Source organism: Leptidea sinapis, chromosome 39 (genome assembly GCF_905404315.1).
Source record: "Leptidea sinapis chromosome 39, ilLepSina1.1, whole genome shotgun sequence".
Classification (NCBI taxonomy): Eukaryota; Metazoa; Arthropoda; class Insecta; order Lepidoptera; family Pieridae; genus Leptidea; species Leptidea sinapis.
This window is the reverse complement of record NC_066303.1, coordinates 1570870-1588314: the sequence shown is the minus strand read 5'-3', so window position 1 is coordinate 1588314 and position 17445 is coordinate 1570870. Positions and strand designations below refer to the sequence as shown.

Below are 17445 nucleotides of genomic sequence, written 5' to 3'. Positions count from 1 at the left end.
TGAGAAATTGTGAAGATTGGCAATGTTTATTTAGTTAGTTTTTTCTAAGTATTTATTAGTGATCAAGACTCCGGGATTATTTAGTAACCGGACTACCACCATTTTTCATTATTATAACACTTGAATTAAGGGATTGCTTGTAATGAATTCTATTAGGCTTCATAAGATACATAATAGCTTTAAGAGTAAATGGATACACTTTTATAATAAAGTCCCAGCCACTGTTCAGGCATTATCTATAAATAAATTTTGAATATTTAAAAAAAAATGGCTCTGTCTTACTACTCCACAGTTGAATATCTAAGTGATTGGATGGCCTGGGACTAGATTATGATTATTTTATAGCAGTTACAATGACAGTAGTATATTGTATATCTTATTAAAAAGAGAATGCTGGGAGAGGTTCTTCTCTAGAGCAATTTGTTTCCGAAGTGATGGTACTGTTAGAAATGATATCAAAAAGAATTCTAAAGCATTCAATGTTGAGGAGATAAATGACTTAAGAAAGATGGCTAGCTTAAAATAACTTGAATACCAATGTCAAGACCCCTATGAAGTCAGCTTCAGACAGCAACTATATAAAAAAATCTCAATACTGAATGGAAATACTGGATGGATGGAAAATATTATTTATTTTCCATTATTCCTGTAAAAATAAGTACCTCAGCAATATTCAATTAGACACCAATTATCTATGAAAAATTAATAAACATTGTGAAAGGAGACCTAGATGATACTGAGAAATAAATATTAAATTTAAATCATGAAATAATTGTGAAACAACTTATGTGCCCTTTACCCTACTTGTTGCTTGTCAAAATCTTAAAATTTGTAGGAATTCAAAATCTTACTAATATAACTGTTGTTTATAAGCTCTCTTATGCCTGTTCTCACTTTCATAACATTTCACATCTCTAGTTTCAAAATAAAAAACAGGTAAGAATAATATTTCAATTTGCAACTTCAATCCCCACAAATATGAACTGTTATTTATTGACTAGAAAACTGGTAACTTTCACAGTATTCTGATGGTAAAAAATATTATAGAAATGTGAAAATTGTTTCTTCTAGACAAATGTTGTACTGACTGTTAGATGAAGTCAAATGATATTATGTTTGGTATTTAAAGGAACAGTTTACAAAAATGTCCATAACACACCATAAAAAACTACCCTTTTTGGTTGATAGGAATTATCTTTTTATCTATGTGTAAAGATAAAAATTATACTTTGGATAGGTGTAAACAAAGTATGATGTGTTCTGGTAAATCTGTTTGGTGAGGAGGATAAATTCTGTCTAACACAAATAAAACTGAAAACAAAATGTTATGAATGATGCGGGACTCAAAGGTGCAACCTCTCACATTCACCTCTTGCATTCAGTGTGAGCGCTCTTTCCAACTGAGCCAACCATTCAAGTGATGTATCGTTTATAAAATCTTGTATGCTTTGTTCAACTCTCAGGTTGTGGCTATACTGTACTATACTACTTTATAGTTGACTAGCTGACCCGGCAAACATTGTTTTGCCATATAAAATATAATTCACGCGATAGTTTTATAAGTAATAAAATATTGCCTATATTATAGCCTGTACATCATTTTGTTCTATTGTCAATAGTTTTTGCAGCGCACGCAAAAATAGGTTTTTGATTTTACACCTTGTGTTACAAAATAGCAATTTTATTACGGATCCCTAATTTTGAAAAAAAAAAAACATAGCCTATAGCCTGCCTCGATAAATGGACTACCCAACACTGAAAGAATCATTCAAATCGGAACAGTAGTACCAGAGATTAGCGCATTCAAACAAACAAACATATATAGTTGATAACCTGCTCAACCCCAATATTTGCAATTATGAAATTGACTTGAGATGTCGCTCTTGCAAACCTAAACAATTTGTCATGTTTTTAAAGTGAAAAGCCTCACTTTTGTGATTAATTACACAAATAAAACTGAAAAATTTTATGAATGATGGGGGTCTTGAACCCGCGACCTCTCTTGTTCCGTGTGAGCGCTCTTTCCAACAAAATACTTCTGTGCCTTACAAATACTTATTTGTCAAGATATTTTCATGGAAGTAGTGGCATCATCAATATTATCACCTTTGTCCACACTTGTCTGGAACACCAGGGGACTCACAAGTTTTGCCAGTTTTTTTAGAATGGTGTACCTGTGCATGTAATTGGTATATACATCATACCAATAAATAATTAAGTTGGCTTTTCTAAAATGCAATGATAAAACAACAACCAAGTAATTATTGTGACCGAAATAACTCCCAAGTAAGTAATAAAATTGCTGTGTTTTTACTGATAAGAAAACATGTACTGTAAAATCAATTTAGCACAGTCACTACTTTAGCTATAAGCTGAGTGATTGCCACAACTGGTATTACCTATTTTTGTTTCAAATTTTTAAATTCAGTATTTTAGTTTCAAGTTGTGATTGATATTGTGTAATTCCAAGGAACTCATAAGTATGTATGTATGGTAATCTTATTGATTTGTGGTACCTTGTTTCATAGTTGTATAAAGTAATAACATGAAATATATTAAACTCAATTATTGTATGCTTGATTCTTTGGCAATGTATGGAGATGTGTCGAATGGAGTGTCTCTGCATTTTATACCACATATCACGGGAAATACATAGAGGTTCTTCAGGTTGATACTAACAGCCGAATTTCACCAGCGGACGTTACACCACAATACTATATTCCATCCGCATCACGTTGACGTCGGCATTCCGCGACGCGTTCTTTTTTAGTATTTCCTAATGTATATTTGGGTATGTTTAAATACTTTCATCTTAATGGCCGGCAACACATATCCTGATCTTAGGTGTTGCTTAATTCTTATCACTTCCCATTACATGAGCCTCATGCTTGTTTGCACGTCTTATGTAAAAAAGAGTGCAGTTATTAGGTGGTCTGTAACATCATTTGTGATTTTCAGTTTAACACATGATATTATGTAACAAAGTCAAAAATCATCTACAACAACAATCTTTAGAAACAAATAATTGTACAATTAAGATCTCAAAACAGACCATAGTACATCATGGCCCAACAAACAGGAGTTGAACAGACATACCAAGAGTTTCGGGTTGCCTTTGTTCGTAAGAGCGCTGGGGCGTATCCCGAGAGACGCGGGTTCGATATGGCACAAATTAATTTTTATACTTTCTCAAAGAAGTAAGGGACATCACTTTTAAATAGCAAAATATTGTTTTATTATTTGAAAGACCGATTTCGATAGTTCCTATAGATGGCGCAACATAGTAGAACCATTCTTGTTCTTTTTCGGAAGAATGTTAGTGAGTATTTTTTACGGACCATTTTCTGCAAATCAACATTTACTGTATGTCTGGTTTGCTGACTATCGTCGCAGGTGTATATAGGTTTCCTCACGATGTTTTGATTCACCGTAAGAGCGTCCATTATTCTAGTCGTAAGTGTTATATGAATTCGGAAAACCGGAAACACTAGCGAGCACACACTTGGTACGTGCTGGGCGGGCATCGTACCGGCAACTCTCTGGTGAATGGCAACGGCACTAACCCTTATGCCACCAACGCACTTTTTGAGGGTGCAGTTTGTATAAGGCTAAGCGATAGGCCCCAATACGATGGAGTAAGGGCTTTAATATAGTGCTTTATACTAAACCTATGAGAAACATTTAGATAAACACTAAACATTTTAAAATGAGTAATCATATTACGAAAATTTATCGAATTAGGTGTTAATTTGCGGAAATCCATAGTTATCTTAAGTATTAATTCCGCTAAGACGCAGAATGCACCTCACAGCTTACAATTAATTAATTAGTTCAATAAGTGATTTTAAATTCCATTTTGATTAAATATACTTGAATTTGAACATCTACCGAAGAATCGCCCATCCACGCTGAACCCCCGACCGAACGACCGGGTTAATCGGCAACGAAAAACTGCTTAGAACAATTTGAAATGTGTTTCATATCTACACGAGACATTCTCAGGAAACGTTGACTCATCTAACTTGAGCCCAGTTTATATCTATTGATACCAAGTTGGCCCAGCAAATTTGAATGATATAAAATTGTTATAAAGTAACAACATTTTCTCTGTTGCAGAATTGCCTGATACCTCAATCCTCGATACATCTAATGAGGATGCAGATGAACCAAGCACTCCTCGCAAGCCAGCTCCGAGGACAACTAGACGTACATCATCATCGCGATTGGCTGCAACTCCAGCAAAGGTGTGGTGCTTAAAAATTTAATTTAATAAAAGATCAAACGTATTTCAATGAACTTGACATTATTTACTTTATACTTATGTTATATTAAAAGTCACTTTATCTGGTAGTCATATGTTTGTATATGAAATGTTATTAAGCTTATATAAATTCAAATTAAAAATACATAGATAACTCTTATACATCGTCGTCGACATAGGTGCTTGGAAAAGGTAACCAGCATCCTGTCTAAAAAAGCTTCACATGTGTTCCAAGGTTAAGTAGCTCTAAAGGTAAAGAATTAAAGCTATAAACAAATACCTTGTGGTGGAAAAGTATTCTTCATGTAGGATACCACATTTATTAGCAATCGGTTGAATGATGTAGAAGTTGAAATGGAAAGAGTGTGTGTCGAGGTGAGTGAAAAATGAGAAACGAAAGAAAGTGTGTGTGGCGGGGTGAGTTAAAGCTGAGAAACTTAAGAAAGTGGGTGGTCCGAGGCGACTGAAAACTGATAAACGAAATAAAAAACTGTGTGGCGAAGTGTGTGAAAGTTGAGAAATGAAATAAAAAGAGGTGAGTGAAATATGAGAAACAAAAGAGAGTGTGTGTGGCGCGGCGAATGAAAGCTGAGAAACGAAAAAAAGTGTGTGGCGCGCCGAGCGAAAGGTAAGAACAGAAATAGAAAGAGCGTGTGACGTGGTGAGTAAAAGCGAAATGTTTGTAGTTTTTATATTAAGCTCATATACAAGGAATGGAGATAAATAATAAGCTATGTATAGACGAAATACTAATAGCAAACTCTGTCGAAATCTCAGCTGTCTAGTTGTTGCGGCTTAAGACAAACGGACGGACATCGGTGCCTTAGTAGTTAATAGGATTCCTGTTGGCTATTACAGAAAGTGGTTATAAATAAACATGTAAGTGAAGGAGCTGTCTATTGTATTTCCCAAGGCCAACTCAAACCATTATAAAACGGCATTGGTAAAAAATCAATACCATCATTAATATATAATTAATGCTTGTTTTATCGATTTCATTTTAGCTTCCATAGAAAGAGGCCAGTCATTATCATATATTACAGCAAACCAGTACTTATATATTCGTAGTGATCCTACCTTTTTTTTATTTAATCTATTGTGAAACACGTGCTCAGAAGCCCTTATTTTAGTTTAGTTTTTCTTTTAGTTTATATGTCAAGATAAAGGCTGACACGGGATTTAGCCTACCCTTACTTAGCTGGTTTTTTAAAAGTACCTTCTTAAGGTCTATTGCTTTGATATTGATATTTCGTTTCTTAAAGTAAGTACTTTAAGGCACTTCACTCTTAAAATGCCCTACACAACAAAGGTGTGTTTTAAGCCTTATGTGGCATCGTAGCAGAATATGTACAGACTGAATTTTTTTAATGATAACAAGGGACGAGACGAGTAGGACGTTCAGTGCCGCTCAGGATCCTTGAAAAACCTAAAAATTTTGAGCGGCACCACAACTGCGCTCTTCACCTCAAGATAAGATGTTAAGTCTCATTTGGCCAGTAATTTTTCTAGCTTCGGCACCCTTCAGACCGAAACACAATAATGCTTCACGGCAGAAAAAGGCCCCGTTGTGGTGCTCATAATCTAGCCGGCATCCTGTGTAAGGAAGTCTCCCACAGTTTTGACGACAGAGAGAAAATACCCTCGACTATGGATCACGACAAAACGAACAAGACCTTGATCACTACAATGCGTTGGCTTCAGGTCCGAACCTTTTTATCAAAATAGAGCGACTGACTGCCTGCCTTTAGTCGAAGAAACACTTTTTATTCCAATTCTTATTAACATTATTTGCTTGTATAATATTCCTTATTTCGCATCGGTTGTGGACAAAATGCATTAGTCCGTTAATGCATCCGATAAGTACTGTATTATCAAAAATCTGGGCTTCTGCTTTTAGTCTATAGGGAACATGCAACACACATCGATATCTTTTATATTCATTATATATCAAGGTAATAGGTACAAAATTCATAACAATAATACAATTCGAATTCGAATGTCTAGCCAAGACAGCAATGACTGGCAGTTTTTTTATTTAAATTATAAAAGATTCATATTGTGTCTACTACTGTTGAATTTTTAACATGTGAATAGCTACAAGGAAACTTAAATCTTGTTTACTTATTTGTTTACTAGCACTTGAACTTCCATTCTCGCAAAAAATAAGTCCTTCTCGGTCACATATGTGAGACTGTTAAAATTTATTTTATGTTGTTAAAATTTACTATTGTAATATTTTGATATAAAATGTTATATTTTGGAAAATGTGATGTCACAAAATTTGGGAAACCCTCCCCGCTCCTTGTCACACATCTACTCCTTCGCTCCCACTTACCGTATGACGTAATTTTTGGAAGGCCGCTAATATAATGTTTATCATCATTACAATTATTTATTTTTATTTTATAACACTATAAATTAAGAAAAAAAAAAACGAAAAAATCAACATAATATAATATTCAGTTGTTCCCTTTTCTTGCCAGTAAAAAGTGTTTTCTATTCTATTCAAAAACTCTTTAATTTCGGTATAACAATTCTTTTCCCGTTCTTTTGACAATGTTAAGATGGTAAGGATGAACGTCCGTGGAATTTATAATTTTTGTCTCATCTTAGGTGTTGAAAAGTGAAACTCCGCCGCCGGTAGTGCTGGAGTCGCCGAGGGAAGAGGAAGACCCTCCAACGCCGCCACCCGCGAAGGAGAAGGCTCAAGAGCAATACACGCCTGAAGTTTCCGAGGAGGAAGAGACGTGAGTATTTTTGAAGTGGTATCTTCTAATAGGCGGGCAAACCGCTTCGTTATGTTACGTGTTACGACGCCTGTCTGTCTGGCTTCCCTTTCTCTCACGCATACGGCAGCATTAGGCTGGCTCCTCCTCTCACCCTTACCAATCGCTATAGGCTAAATAATGATACTAATAAAGTACATACAGAATTGTAACTAAGAATAAACTTATAATCAATAAAAGATTTTAGTAATAAATAACCTTTCCTTACATTATCATATTAATATACATATAACTTAAGTAATAACCTAAGCTTTTGTTAAGTTCAACAATTTCAATATTAAATAGTTCAACTTAGATTAGTTTAAGTCATTCTGACACTTCTGTCGGGTTTCGCGAGACACACATTTTTATTTTATCATCTAGTCCTTGGTTCTTGTCAAGTAAGTCATGCTTTTATAATGTGTACCTAGCATACACTTTAAATATACTAGCGTACCTGGCAGTCTGATAATTAGGGCATCGAAACTCGGTTCAATTTTGAAAACCCGGATTTTCGGGTGCAGTCGTTTGGTTAATAATCAGTACTTTATCTAACTAAAATACTAAGTAAGAAGTAGTTAAGCATTTGACACATTATATTTTAAACAACATAGTTAAGACATACCCTCTAACCATCTGACCACTTTAGAAAAAAAGAGATATTCATATAAAATAATAACGAATACCATTTTGAATATATCGTAACGTACCAGAAATCAACTGAATTATTAGAATTTCTTTTTACTTATGTATGTTTTGTCACTCAAAGATGAACACAATCTATTGCAGATAATTCAAGCCGAAGAAAATATACGCTCCGGCTCGACGCTAGTAGGTGGAATAGTTTTTAAATGTTCATATACCAGCGATAAACAATGTAAAAGAGTAATAAAAAACATGACTCCTCAGAATTGGGAAAACCCGGGCTTGATGCCCTACCGATAATGTGTAATAATCATTTTTCATTTGTCAATGTGTGTGTTAGTTAGTTATTATAGTTATATTCAACATAATAAGTAGCTAATTGCAAACCTGGCTGACTGTCTATGACAAACAGTAAGAATAGATTCGCTTTCCTTTTGTATCTTGCTGTCTGTCTCTTGAAATCTGTGATAGAGATATTAATCCCCCTCGCACACTTTCATCATCTATACTGTCATAGGTATATTGTAAGTATATAATATCTACTACCCGGTTACATTACCTCAGGACCTGACCTCTGTTGATGTGACATCACATTGTTTTGTTACTGTGTGCAAAACATTTATTTTATGAGTATTTTGAATTAATGTAAAGGTTGTGTTGTGATTTTGATTATTATTATTATAATGATGAAGGAATGTGGGTTAAGTCAAAATGGTATTTATTTTTCTGTTTGTACTATTAAAGCGACACAGAACTACAGAAATTACAGAACTTTATACAAAATTAAATAGATGAATGTCTTTTACAATTTGCAAAAATTAAAATAAATGATTTATTCGCCGATTTTGTATTAAATGCTATGTGATTCGCAGAAGGCATTACTATTTTAAAATGCATGAGCTCATAACTTCATACTTTTCCAGGAGTGTTCACACACCGGAAATCGAGAAAAATCGTAGTAGTTCACCAGGTAAGTTGAAACATGAAAATAATTTAATTTTCAAAATAGAAAAGTCTATATTTAGTATTTCACATAATTAATATTATGGATTTAGTGCTAGAACATTATAATGTGTAATAAAAATAGAAAAACTTAGATTGCATAGGTATTAAAACATATTATCTGGGATAAACCTTACTTGAAATTTATGTGATGTGTCCTGATCGATATCACCTATACTCCTTTGGACCTCCACATTATTATTGATAATCCCTGAATGGGTTTGTACATGTTAAGTTGATCCATTTATGATATATAGGAAACCAAACATTAGTATTCACACACCCGAACATCTTCATCACAATTACAGTCGAACCTGGATAAGCGAGAACTGGATAAGTGAGGAAACTCTATAAGTGAGAGTAATAGCCAGGACCCGTCATTTTAATCTCCCAAAACCTCTATTAGCGAGAAACAGAAACCTCTGTAAGAGAGAGTCGTTTTTCCCCTCATGGACCTCCATAAGTGAGACTGCTGCTTATCTATACCTCTATAAGCGACAGTCGAGCTTTATTTCTTTATATTATTTAGGAGGAACTATAGCTACAATATCCACATACATACATAAAAGATACACACGTGCAGTAACAAATGACAAAACAAATTTATTATCTCCTATTTTATGACTCATTCTTAACTTTCGTGGAACTTTCTACCATTGTTTTTGTATTGTTTTCTCGCATTCTTTTCGAATGGACACGTGTGCCTGTGTACCTTGGGACTTACTCAGTTTATAGTTACTCGGGTTAGTGAGAAACCTCTATAAGCGAGAATGAGATTGTGCTCCCTTGAACTCTCGCTTATCCAGGTTCGACTGTATTGGTTTATGGAAAGGAAAAATATATAATTTATCATAATATATTAGCTTCATAAGATTTGATTTTTTTTAAATCTAAATAGTATATTAATAAAAACTTGAAATACTAACAGAAACTGCAATGGAAGTTGACCATGAAGATGAAAGGGAAGAGCAGACAAGCAATTTTGTTGCAACAAGCAAAGATGATGATGAGTCCAATAAAGAAGAAAGTGATACCAATACCGAAGATAGTGAGACCCATAAAGGAGATAGTAAAACGAATAAAGAAGATAGTAAGACCAATAAAGAAGATAGTAAGACCAATAAAGAAGATAGTAAGACCAATAAAGAAGATAGTAAGACCAAAAAAGACGATAGCAAGACCAATAAAGAAGATAAAGAGAATAATAAGTCCAAAAAAGAAGATGAAAACAAAGAGAAGTCTAAAGCTGTGGATGAGAAGCACAAAGAGCGGAGGCCTATGAGAGAGGTTTGCTATTTCTTCATAAATGATTGTAGCACAGTTTTTTTGGTACTTACTTTGCCCTTGTAGTAAATGAAATCTTCTAGAAATATGTATATTCTGTATTGCCACAGTAGTAAAATAATTTGATGATATATTTAAATGATGGGCAACACTTACAATATCCATTTGGGAAACTTAACTTGATCTATTTGCAGAGAGAACTCACTGAGGAGGAAGAATGGGAGCAGCTGAATGAACGCCTTATTATCAGGGAAAAGGAGAGACTTGAACGAGAACGATTGCAGGCTGAAGAGGACGCTAAAAAACTTGAGGAGCTAAAAGATGTAAGTGTTATTACAAGTACTTGCGCCAGTTTTATGTTAAACACTTATTATTGGTTAGAATCGGTTTGTCTATCTACTTTGTTATTGTAAAAATAATTATGGAAGTTGTTTTATAATCCTCATTATATCTTTATGAGTTGAAGCATGATGACTGTACAATATCAAAAGCTAGACTGCTAATTTTGTGTGGTGTTCACAGACATTTGGTAAATAATATCTCTAAAATTGAAACTATGCTTTCATAAAAAAATTATACCTTAGCTCCGATTTCACCAATGACACTTTAAACTCAGTTTAATTAAACTCAATTTTACGTAAACAACTTCAAATGCCAGTGTTGATCTCGATTAAACACAAGAAAACATAGTCATAAACAATACAATTTATCAAATACCTGTCAAAACTGTCATGTATGAGTATGAACAAAATTAAAATTGTTAAATGTCAATATTGAAATCCGAATTGTATCTGTAAACTCGTTTACAGGCGTAGGCTTTGTTCAAAGTGTTTTTATCACGTTCTATTTCAATTGTGAAATCGGGGCTTAATAGACTATTTTAAACCAGATTATCCTACAATATAATGATATATATATCTTACTTTAAGTAAGGTAGAACAAAAGTGAAACAGTAAGGATTTTTTTCTATTTAGCCTTTTTATTGTTAGTTTAGCTTTTATTAAACTAGGAACTTAGTACAACCACCCAATATTTCTATGTATCATTGAAGTTGTGAGCACTAACTGTACTGTCTCTGTATGGGCAGTGCTTGTCCATAGCAGTAGGACTAAATCATCACATCACCTGTTTAAACTTGTTCTTGTTGTACAATGGGTGTGAATTTTGCTTTAATGGCCTTTCAAAAGATAATTACCTACAAACTAATGCCCGGTTTTGGGCACTTTATCTATTCAATAGTTCGCTATTGGTTCGAAGTCAATATAGATTTTATGATTTTTCAGAATCCAGTGAAGTTGCAGCGATTGAAACGAAAGTATGAGAAGAAGGCACGCTGGAGCAATTTCTATAAGAATATTGAGAAGGTCAATGAAATACTGACTCCACCGGCAGAGGTATTATTTTAGTATTACTATGCGTAATTTTAATTATGGAAATACTTTTATAATATCACAGCCACACTATGTATGACTATCACGGAAATTTATTTCACTTACAACCAAACTGTTTATAGAGAGTATGGGTGGTGGTGATGGCCCATCATCAGATGCCCTAATGATTATTTGTCAATGACAATTTTCGCCAGTATATGGGCGCCAGTATATATATCATGGGGAGTGTTCCGAAGAGCTGTTTCACCTCATTCCTGCCGCCGAATTCCACCTTTGCATAACACTCTTATTAGGATATCATCCCCATCATCTGGATGTGTGGTGGTCCTCAAGTGTGGTTTCCTAGGAATTTTCTTCCACATACAAAGCTGTGGAATGAGCTTCCTTATATAGTGTTTCCGGGATGATACAACATGAGTACCTTAAAAAAAATGTACACCCGACTTTAGGGCCGGCAACACTCCTGTGATTAATCTGGTGTTGCAAGAGAATGTTGGTGGCTCTGACGACACCCTTGGGCTTGGGACTTCTCTATTATATAAGCATAGGGCAACATACTTCCTTGTGTTATTATTAAGATTATAATATTATCATTGTTTGCAGCCTGCTACCCTGCTCAGTGAGCAAAAGAAACAGGATGAGGCTCCAAAGAATGTTGAACCAGAATTGAATGATAACAAAGTCACTCTCTCGTGGTGTAAGTACATATTTGTTAAAAATTATGCACCATTATTGTTATTAGTCAGGGTCACAATATAATAGCTACTGACTCGAGACTCACAACATTTTACAGATATCGCGCGATTTGAATGTAGTCTGGGCCTCAGGTAAATAGCTGGAGCATCTCCCCCGCGCGCCCTAAGTGTTATAGCGTTAATACAAAAGTTGCGTTCCCGCGTTATTTTTTTTTTTAATAATGATTGATCTGAGTTCCGTTCCAAAAACAACGAGTTCTTATTCCCAAGCACGAGAAATGGCGAAAAAGTGTTTTGGACATGTGTGTTGAAAAGCTGAACAAAATATTTGAGATTTAATTATTAGGTTGAAAATTATTTTTTAACCTATGGTGTAGAATTATAATAAATTTAAACAATGCTTCAAGTTTACCACTTGAAGCATTGTTTAAATTTATAGACTCATGATTGTGGGCATCAATTATAATTATCGCATTCCTGGACTTTTCAGTCCACACACCCGATATCTGTAGGTTTTTCACTATGTCCATGTTTCATAATCTATTTTCTAGTCTATTTGTAAACATTTTGCAAATTTTTTGGTTTAATCTCAGTTATTAACTTTAAATCAAATTTATTTGTTAGGTAGTTATTGTCTGCGTAGCCTTAAACTATGTGAACTGTACACAGATGTCCTGTAGATGAACCCACAACCTGAGAGTTGAACAAAGCAAACAAGATTTTATAGCGAGGCGTTACTCGAACGGTTAGCTCAGTTGGTTAGAGCACCGGTACGGAACGCCGGAGGTCGTGGGTTCGAGAACCGCATCGGTCATAAAATTTTTTTTTTCAAATTTTATTTGTGTACATAGATGTATGTTTGTAAAACACTAAACGACGAATTGCGTTGGTGTTTGTCACCGTTTTGGACACAGTGTGATAATTTAATAACAATATGTCGCAGATGACAGTGATCTGAACCAATACCTGGAGCTGCCCGAGCTGAGCTCCGTGGTGGCCATGAGCGAGGGCCCGTTCTCGCACGCCTGGGCGGGCGTCCGAGCCACGCACGGCGTCGTCGACCAACGCGTGTGCTTTGAGGTGACCTACCTACTATCATATGTTACACTTACACCTTACACTAGGATGTCGCAATGGCGAGTAGTATGTTTCGCATAGGTTAGTGTCGAGGACCGGAGGCCATCCCCTTTCATGCCTCATGCCGGGGTATGTGTGTACGTTAGGGAGGATATCTGCTGTCGCCGTCTCGGCAATTTTGAGGGTAGGGGCCTGTCTACTCTCTGGCTCCGCGTAGATTTAGAGGACCGCGTCCGCATCTATGCGTGTGTCTACAGGTCCCATAGTGGTAACGCAGAAACGGATCACCTCATGGGCTGCGTTCAAGCGGCATTTGATGACGTGCTTGCTCAGATCCCCTCCGCTGAAATCGTAGTCTTGGGTGATTTCAACGGGCACAATGCCGAATGGCTTGGATCACGTACCACAGACTACGCAGGGCGATCTGTGCATAATTTTGCATTGGTGTATGGTCTGTCCCAATTGGTTGAGTCGCCGACGCGGCTCCCGGATGTGGATAGCCACATGCCGTCCTTATTAGATCTTCTGCTGACTACACATCCCGATGGTTACCAGGTCTCTGTCGACGCCCCTCTCGGAACGTCCGACCATTGCCTGGTCAGGAGTGTAGTGCCTATCCGACGCCAACGTCGCAGACCACCAGCGACCCGCTGCGTTTGGCACTACAAGTCAGCAGATTGGGAGAGGATGCGTTCCTTTTTTGCATCCTACCCTTGGGGCAGGGTTTGTTTCCTTTCGGATGATCCTAGTGCCTGCGCCGTTGCAGTAGCCGATGTGATACTGCAGGGCATGGATATTTTTATACCAAGCTCTGTAGTACCGACCGGTGGCAGATCACAGCCCTGGTTCGATGCGTCAGTTAAAACGGCATCTGACTGCAAAAAACAGGCGTATCGAACTTGGGTTGCGGCGCTGGGCTCAAAGGATCCGAACTGCAAAGTTCTGAAGAGGAAATATAACCGTGCCTCCAGATTTTTTAAGCGGCAAATCGCCCGTGCGAAATCGAAGCACGTCGTCAAAATTGGCGAGCAGCTTTCCAGTTACCCGACCGGAACACGCAAGTTCTGGTCGTTGTCGAAAGCTGCTCTTGGTAACTTCAACCAGCCGTCCATGCCGCCGTTGTACATGAGGAATGACACCCTGGACCATACGGCAAAAGAGAAAGCCGATCTCCTGTGCACTCTTTTTGCCTCCAACTCGACTCTTGACAACAACGGAAAAACACCGCCGACCATCCCGCGGTGTCAGAGCTCTATGCCTGAAGTACAGTTCCGACAGAAAACTGTTAGGCGAGCTCTGTTTTCGTTGGACGTCAGGAAGTCGAGCGGGCCGGGTGGCATTTCTCCAATCGTGCTTAGAATGTGTGCCCCTGAGTTGACGCCGGTGCTAACGCGTTTATTCCGGCACTCTTATTCAAAAGGCGTAGTCCCTGATTCATGGAAGTCAGCCCTTGTCCATCCGATCCCAAAAAAAGGAGACAGTTCGGATCCGGCAAACGAAGGCCTTTAATCGTGTATGGCACAAGGCGCTCCTCGCAAAACTTCCATTATTTGGGCTTCCCGAGAGCTTATGCAAGTGGACCTCCAGCTTCCTCACTGGGCGCAGCATACAGGTTGTTGTCGACGGTTATTGCTCGAATCCCAAGCCCGTGAACGCTGGAGTGCCCCAAGGCTGTGTGCTATCTCCCACGCTGTTTCTTCTGCATATCAATGATATGTTGGACACCGCCAACATGCATTGCTATGCAGACGACAGCACTGGTGATGCCGTATACACGGGCCATGCAGGTCTCTCTCGGGATAACGTCGACCAGTGCCGGGAGAAACTTGTGTCTTCTATCGAGTCCTCTCTCGAGAAGGTCGCGGAATGGGGTAAGTTGAACCTTGTCCAATTTAACCCCCAGAAGACTCAATTTTGCGCGTTTACCACTAAAAAAACCCCATTTGCCGTATCACCGCTCTTCGAGAACACTTCCCTCAAAGCCTCGCCTAGTATCGGAATACTGGGTCTCGAAATCTCGAGCCAATTGCTCGAGATTCCGTGGCCATCTGGAGAGCAAAGCCAAACTGGCTTCAAAGAAACTGGGCGTCATAAATAGAGCACGGCAATACTTCAAGCCGGCCCACATTCTAGCGCTCTACAAAGCGCAGGTCCGGCCTCATATGGAGTATTGCTGTCATTTCTGGTCTGGCGCACCCCAGTATCAGCTCGATCCATTAGACCGCGTGCAACGCAGAGCAGCGCGAATTGTCGGGGACCCAGTACTCTGTGAACGGTTGGATCACTTGGCGTTGCGTAGAGACGTCGCTTCATTGTGTGTCTTCTACCGCATTTATCACGGGGAGTGTTCCGAAGAGCTGTTTCACCTTCGCACGACACGCCACAAGTTACGATATCATCCCCACCATCTGGATGTGTGGCGGTCCTCCACAGTGCGGTTTTCAAGGAGCTTTCTTCCTCGTACCACGAAGCTGTGGAATGAGCTTCTTTGTGCGGTGTTTCCGGGACGATACATGGGTACCTTCAAGAAAAGCGCGTACACCTTCCTTAAAGGCCGGCAACGCTCTTGTGATTCCTCTGGTGTTGCAGGAGAGTGTGGGCGGCGGTGATCACTTAACACCAGGTGACCCGTACGCTCGTTTGTCCTCCTATTCCATAAAAAAAATACAGGCATTTTTTTTAAAACAGTATCTCTTCCTTTTTGGTGTGTGTAGTTTTGGGTCTTAATTTAGAGATTACTGAATCCCAGGTGTTAATTTTAGCCTGTCTTCTCTATTGAAATTTGGGTGTATTTTAATTTTAATGGCTTCAGGTACCAGTCTTAGGAGAAATCTATTCTCTATTACCAAAATTTTTGGTCATAGAGAATAGATTAGTCAAAGCGGCAGTAGTGGTTTGGTTAAGACCAAGGAGTGACGTCTGTTTTTAAATTAACTCTTTTTTCTTAGTAAAAGAAAACAACACGGTGCTTTTCTTGTGCAGGTACGCGTCGGGTCAATTGTGACTACCACAGAGAGCGCAGAGAAAGACACCCTGCTGAATGGGCTCAGGATTGGTTGGTCCACTGATGACTCTGACTTGCATCTTGGTATGTTAATTTTACATTTTACAAGGTATTGACAAGTATTTTATTGTTAATTATTTATAGTTATCTTTTTAACTTTTAATTCAAAATTGAAGTTATATATTTACTACTAGCTGACAGACGTTGTTCTGTATATAATAAATAAAATAATATTTTTATATGAACTTGTCAATAATATATCATAACATCAAAAATTACTTCGTAAAATATGCACCCTGCTGTCGTAATGAAATTGTTTCACAGCAGAACTGTCAAACCGTGCGTTAATAAATTCTCTCATAGAAATTATGGACACATCAAAGGAAAAACAAATTTGTTGTTTTTATTTAATTTAGCAGCATTTTCCTATTTTTTCACCTTTTAAACCTTCTCTGGATTTCCACAAATAATTCAAGACCAAAATTAGGCAAATTGGTTCAGCCGTTCTCGAGTTGTAGCGAGACTAACGAACAGCAATTCATTTATATATATATAGATAAGACATGGTTGCCAGTTAAAAAATGGCCGTGGGCAGAGGATGCCATGATTTCAATAAACGATTCTCACTCCAGTTAAGTTTGAGCAAATATATGTTTTTTTATCAATTTTACGTAATTTTGTTTTTCATATAATTTAGAACAAATAATATCCTATCAGCCTAAGGGCTAGAATAAGAACACAAGAGTTATTGAGTACAGTAGATACATCATTGGACACACACTGATAACATCATCCAGCCAACACAGGTATCGCCCGTTCACGAGCATTACGCATGGGGCAGCCATCGCTGTCCTCGACCATTTAGAAAAGACATAGAAGAAAGGCAAGCAATAGTATTTAATGACATCAATAATTATATACATTGTCAAAATTTCTAGTTATTGTGGATATATTTGTTACATGACTGTAACAAATATATCCATGCCTCACCAAATACCTTTATTTACGGTGTGTGTGGATGATGCTTCTACTGTGCTCAATAACTCTTGTGTTTTCACTTATTTAATTTACATTTACTTTTTTGACTAACTCATGTAAGGCATTGATTATTTGATGTTTGAGTATATTTGTTGCACCACTTTACATAATATAATGTAATTGAAATTAACATTTGTAAAACAATGAAGCTGTAAATGTTCATTTAAAAGAGTGGCAATGAGTTTCTTGCCATTTCTTCTCATAAAAGCTCAACCTATCACAAAGTGGTGGTAAATGTATTTTATTCTTACTACTGTGACTGCTATTGAAGGTATACCATGAG

General features: G+C 37.3%; 1 protein-coding gene across 3 annotated transcripts in view; it reads left to right on the top strand.

The window, feature by feature from the left end:
* Positions 1 to 17445, top strand: part of LOC126976109 (uncharacterized protein DDB_G0284459) — a 51286-nt gene that overhangs the window by 625 nt on the left and 33216 nt on the right. For all 3 annotated transcript variants that reach the window (XM_050824298.1, XM_050824300.1, XM_050824299.1), the window contains exons 2-10: positions 4117 to 4244; positions 6875 to 7008; positions 8595 to 8641; positions 9602 to 9960; positions 10152 to 10280; positions 11241 to 11351; positions 11952 to 12045; positions 12987 to 13123; positions 16103 to 16208. In XM_050824298.1, coding sequence (XP_050680255.1) covers positions 4117 to 4244; positions 6875 to 7008; positions 8595 to 8641; positions 9602 to 9960; positions 10152 to 10280; positions 11241 to 11351; positions 11952 to 12045; positions 12987 to 13123; positions 16103 to 16208 — 1245 coding nt within the window. The remainder of the gene's footprint in view (positions 1 to 4116; positions 4245 to 6874; positions 7009 to 8594; positions 8642 to 9601; positions 9961 to 10151; positions 10281 to 11240; positions 11352 to 11951; positions 12046 to 12986; positions 13124 to 16102; positions 16209 to 17445) is intronic.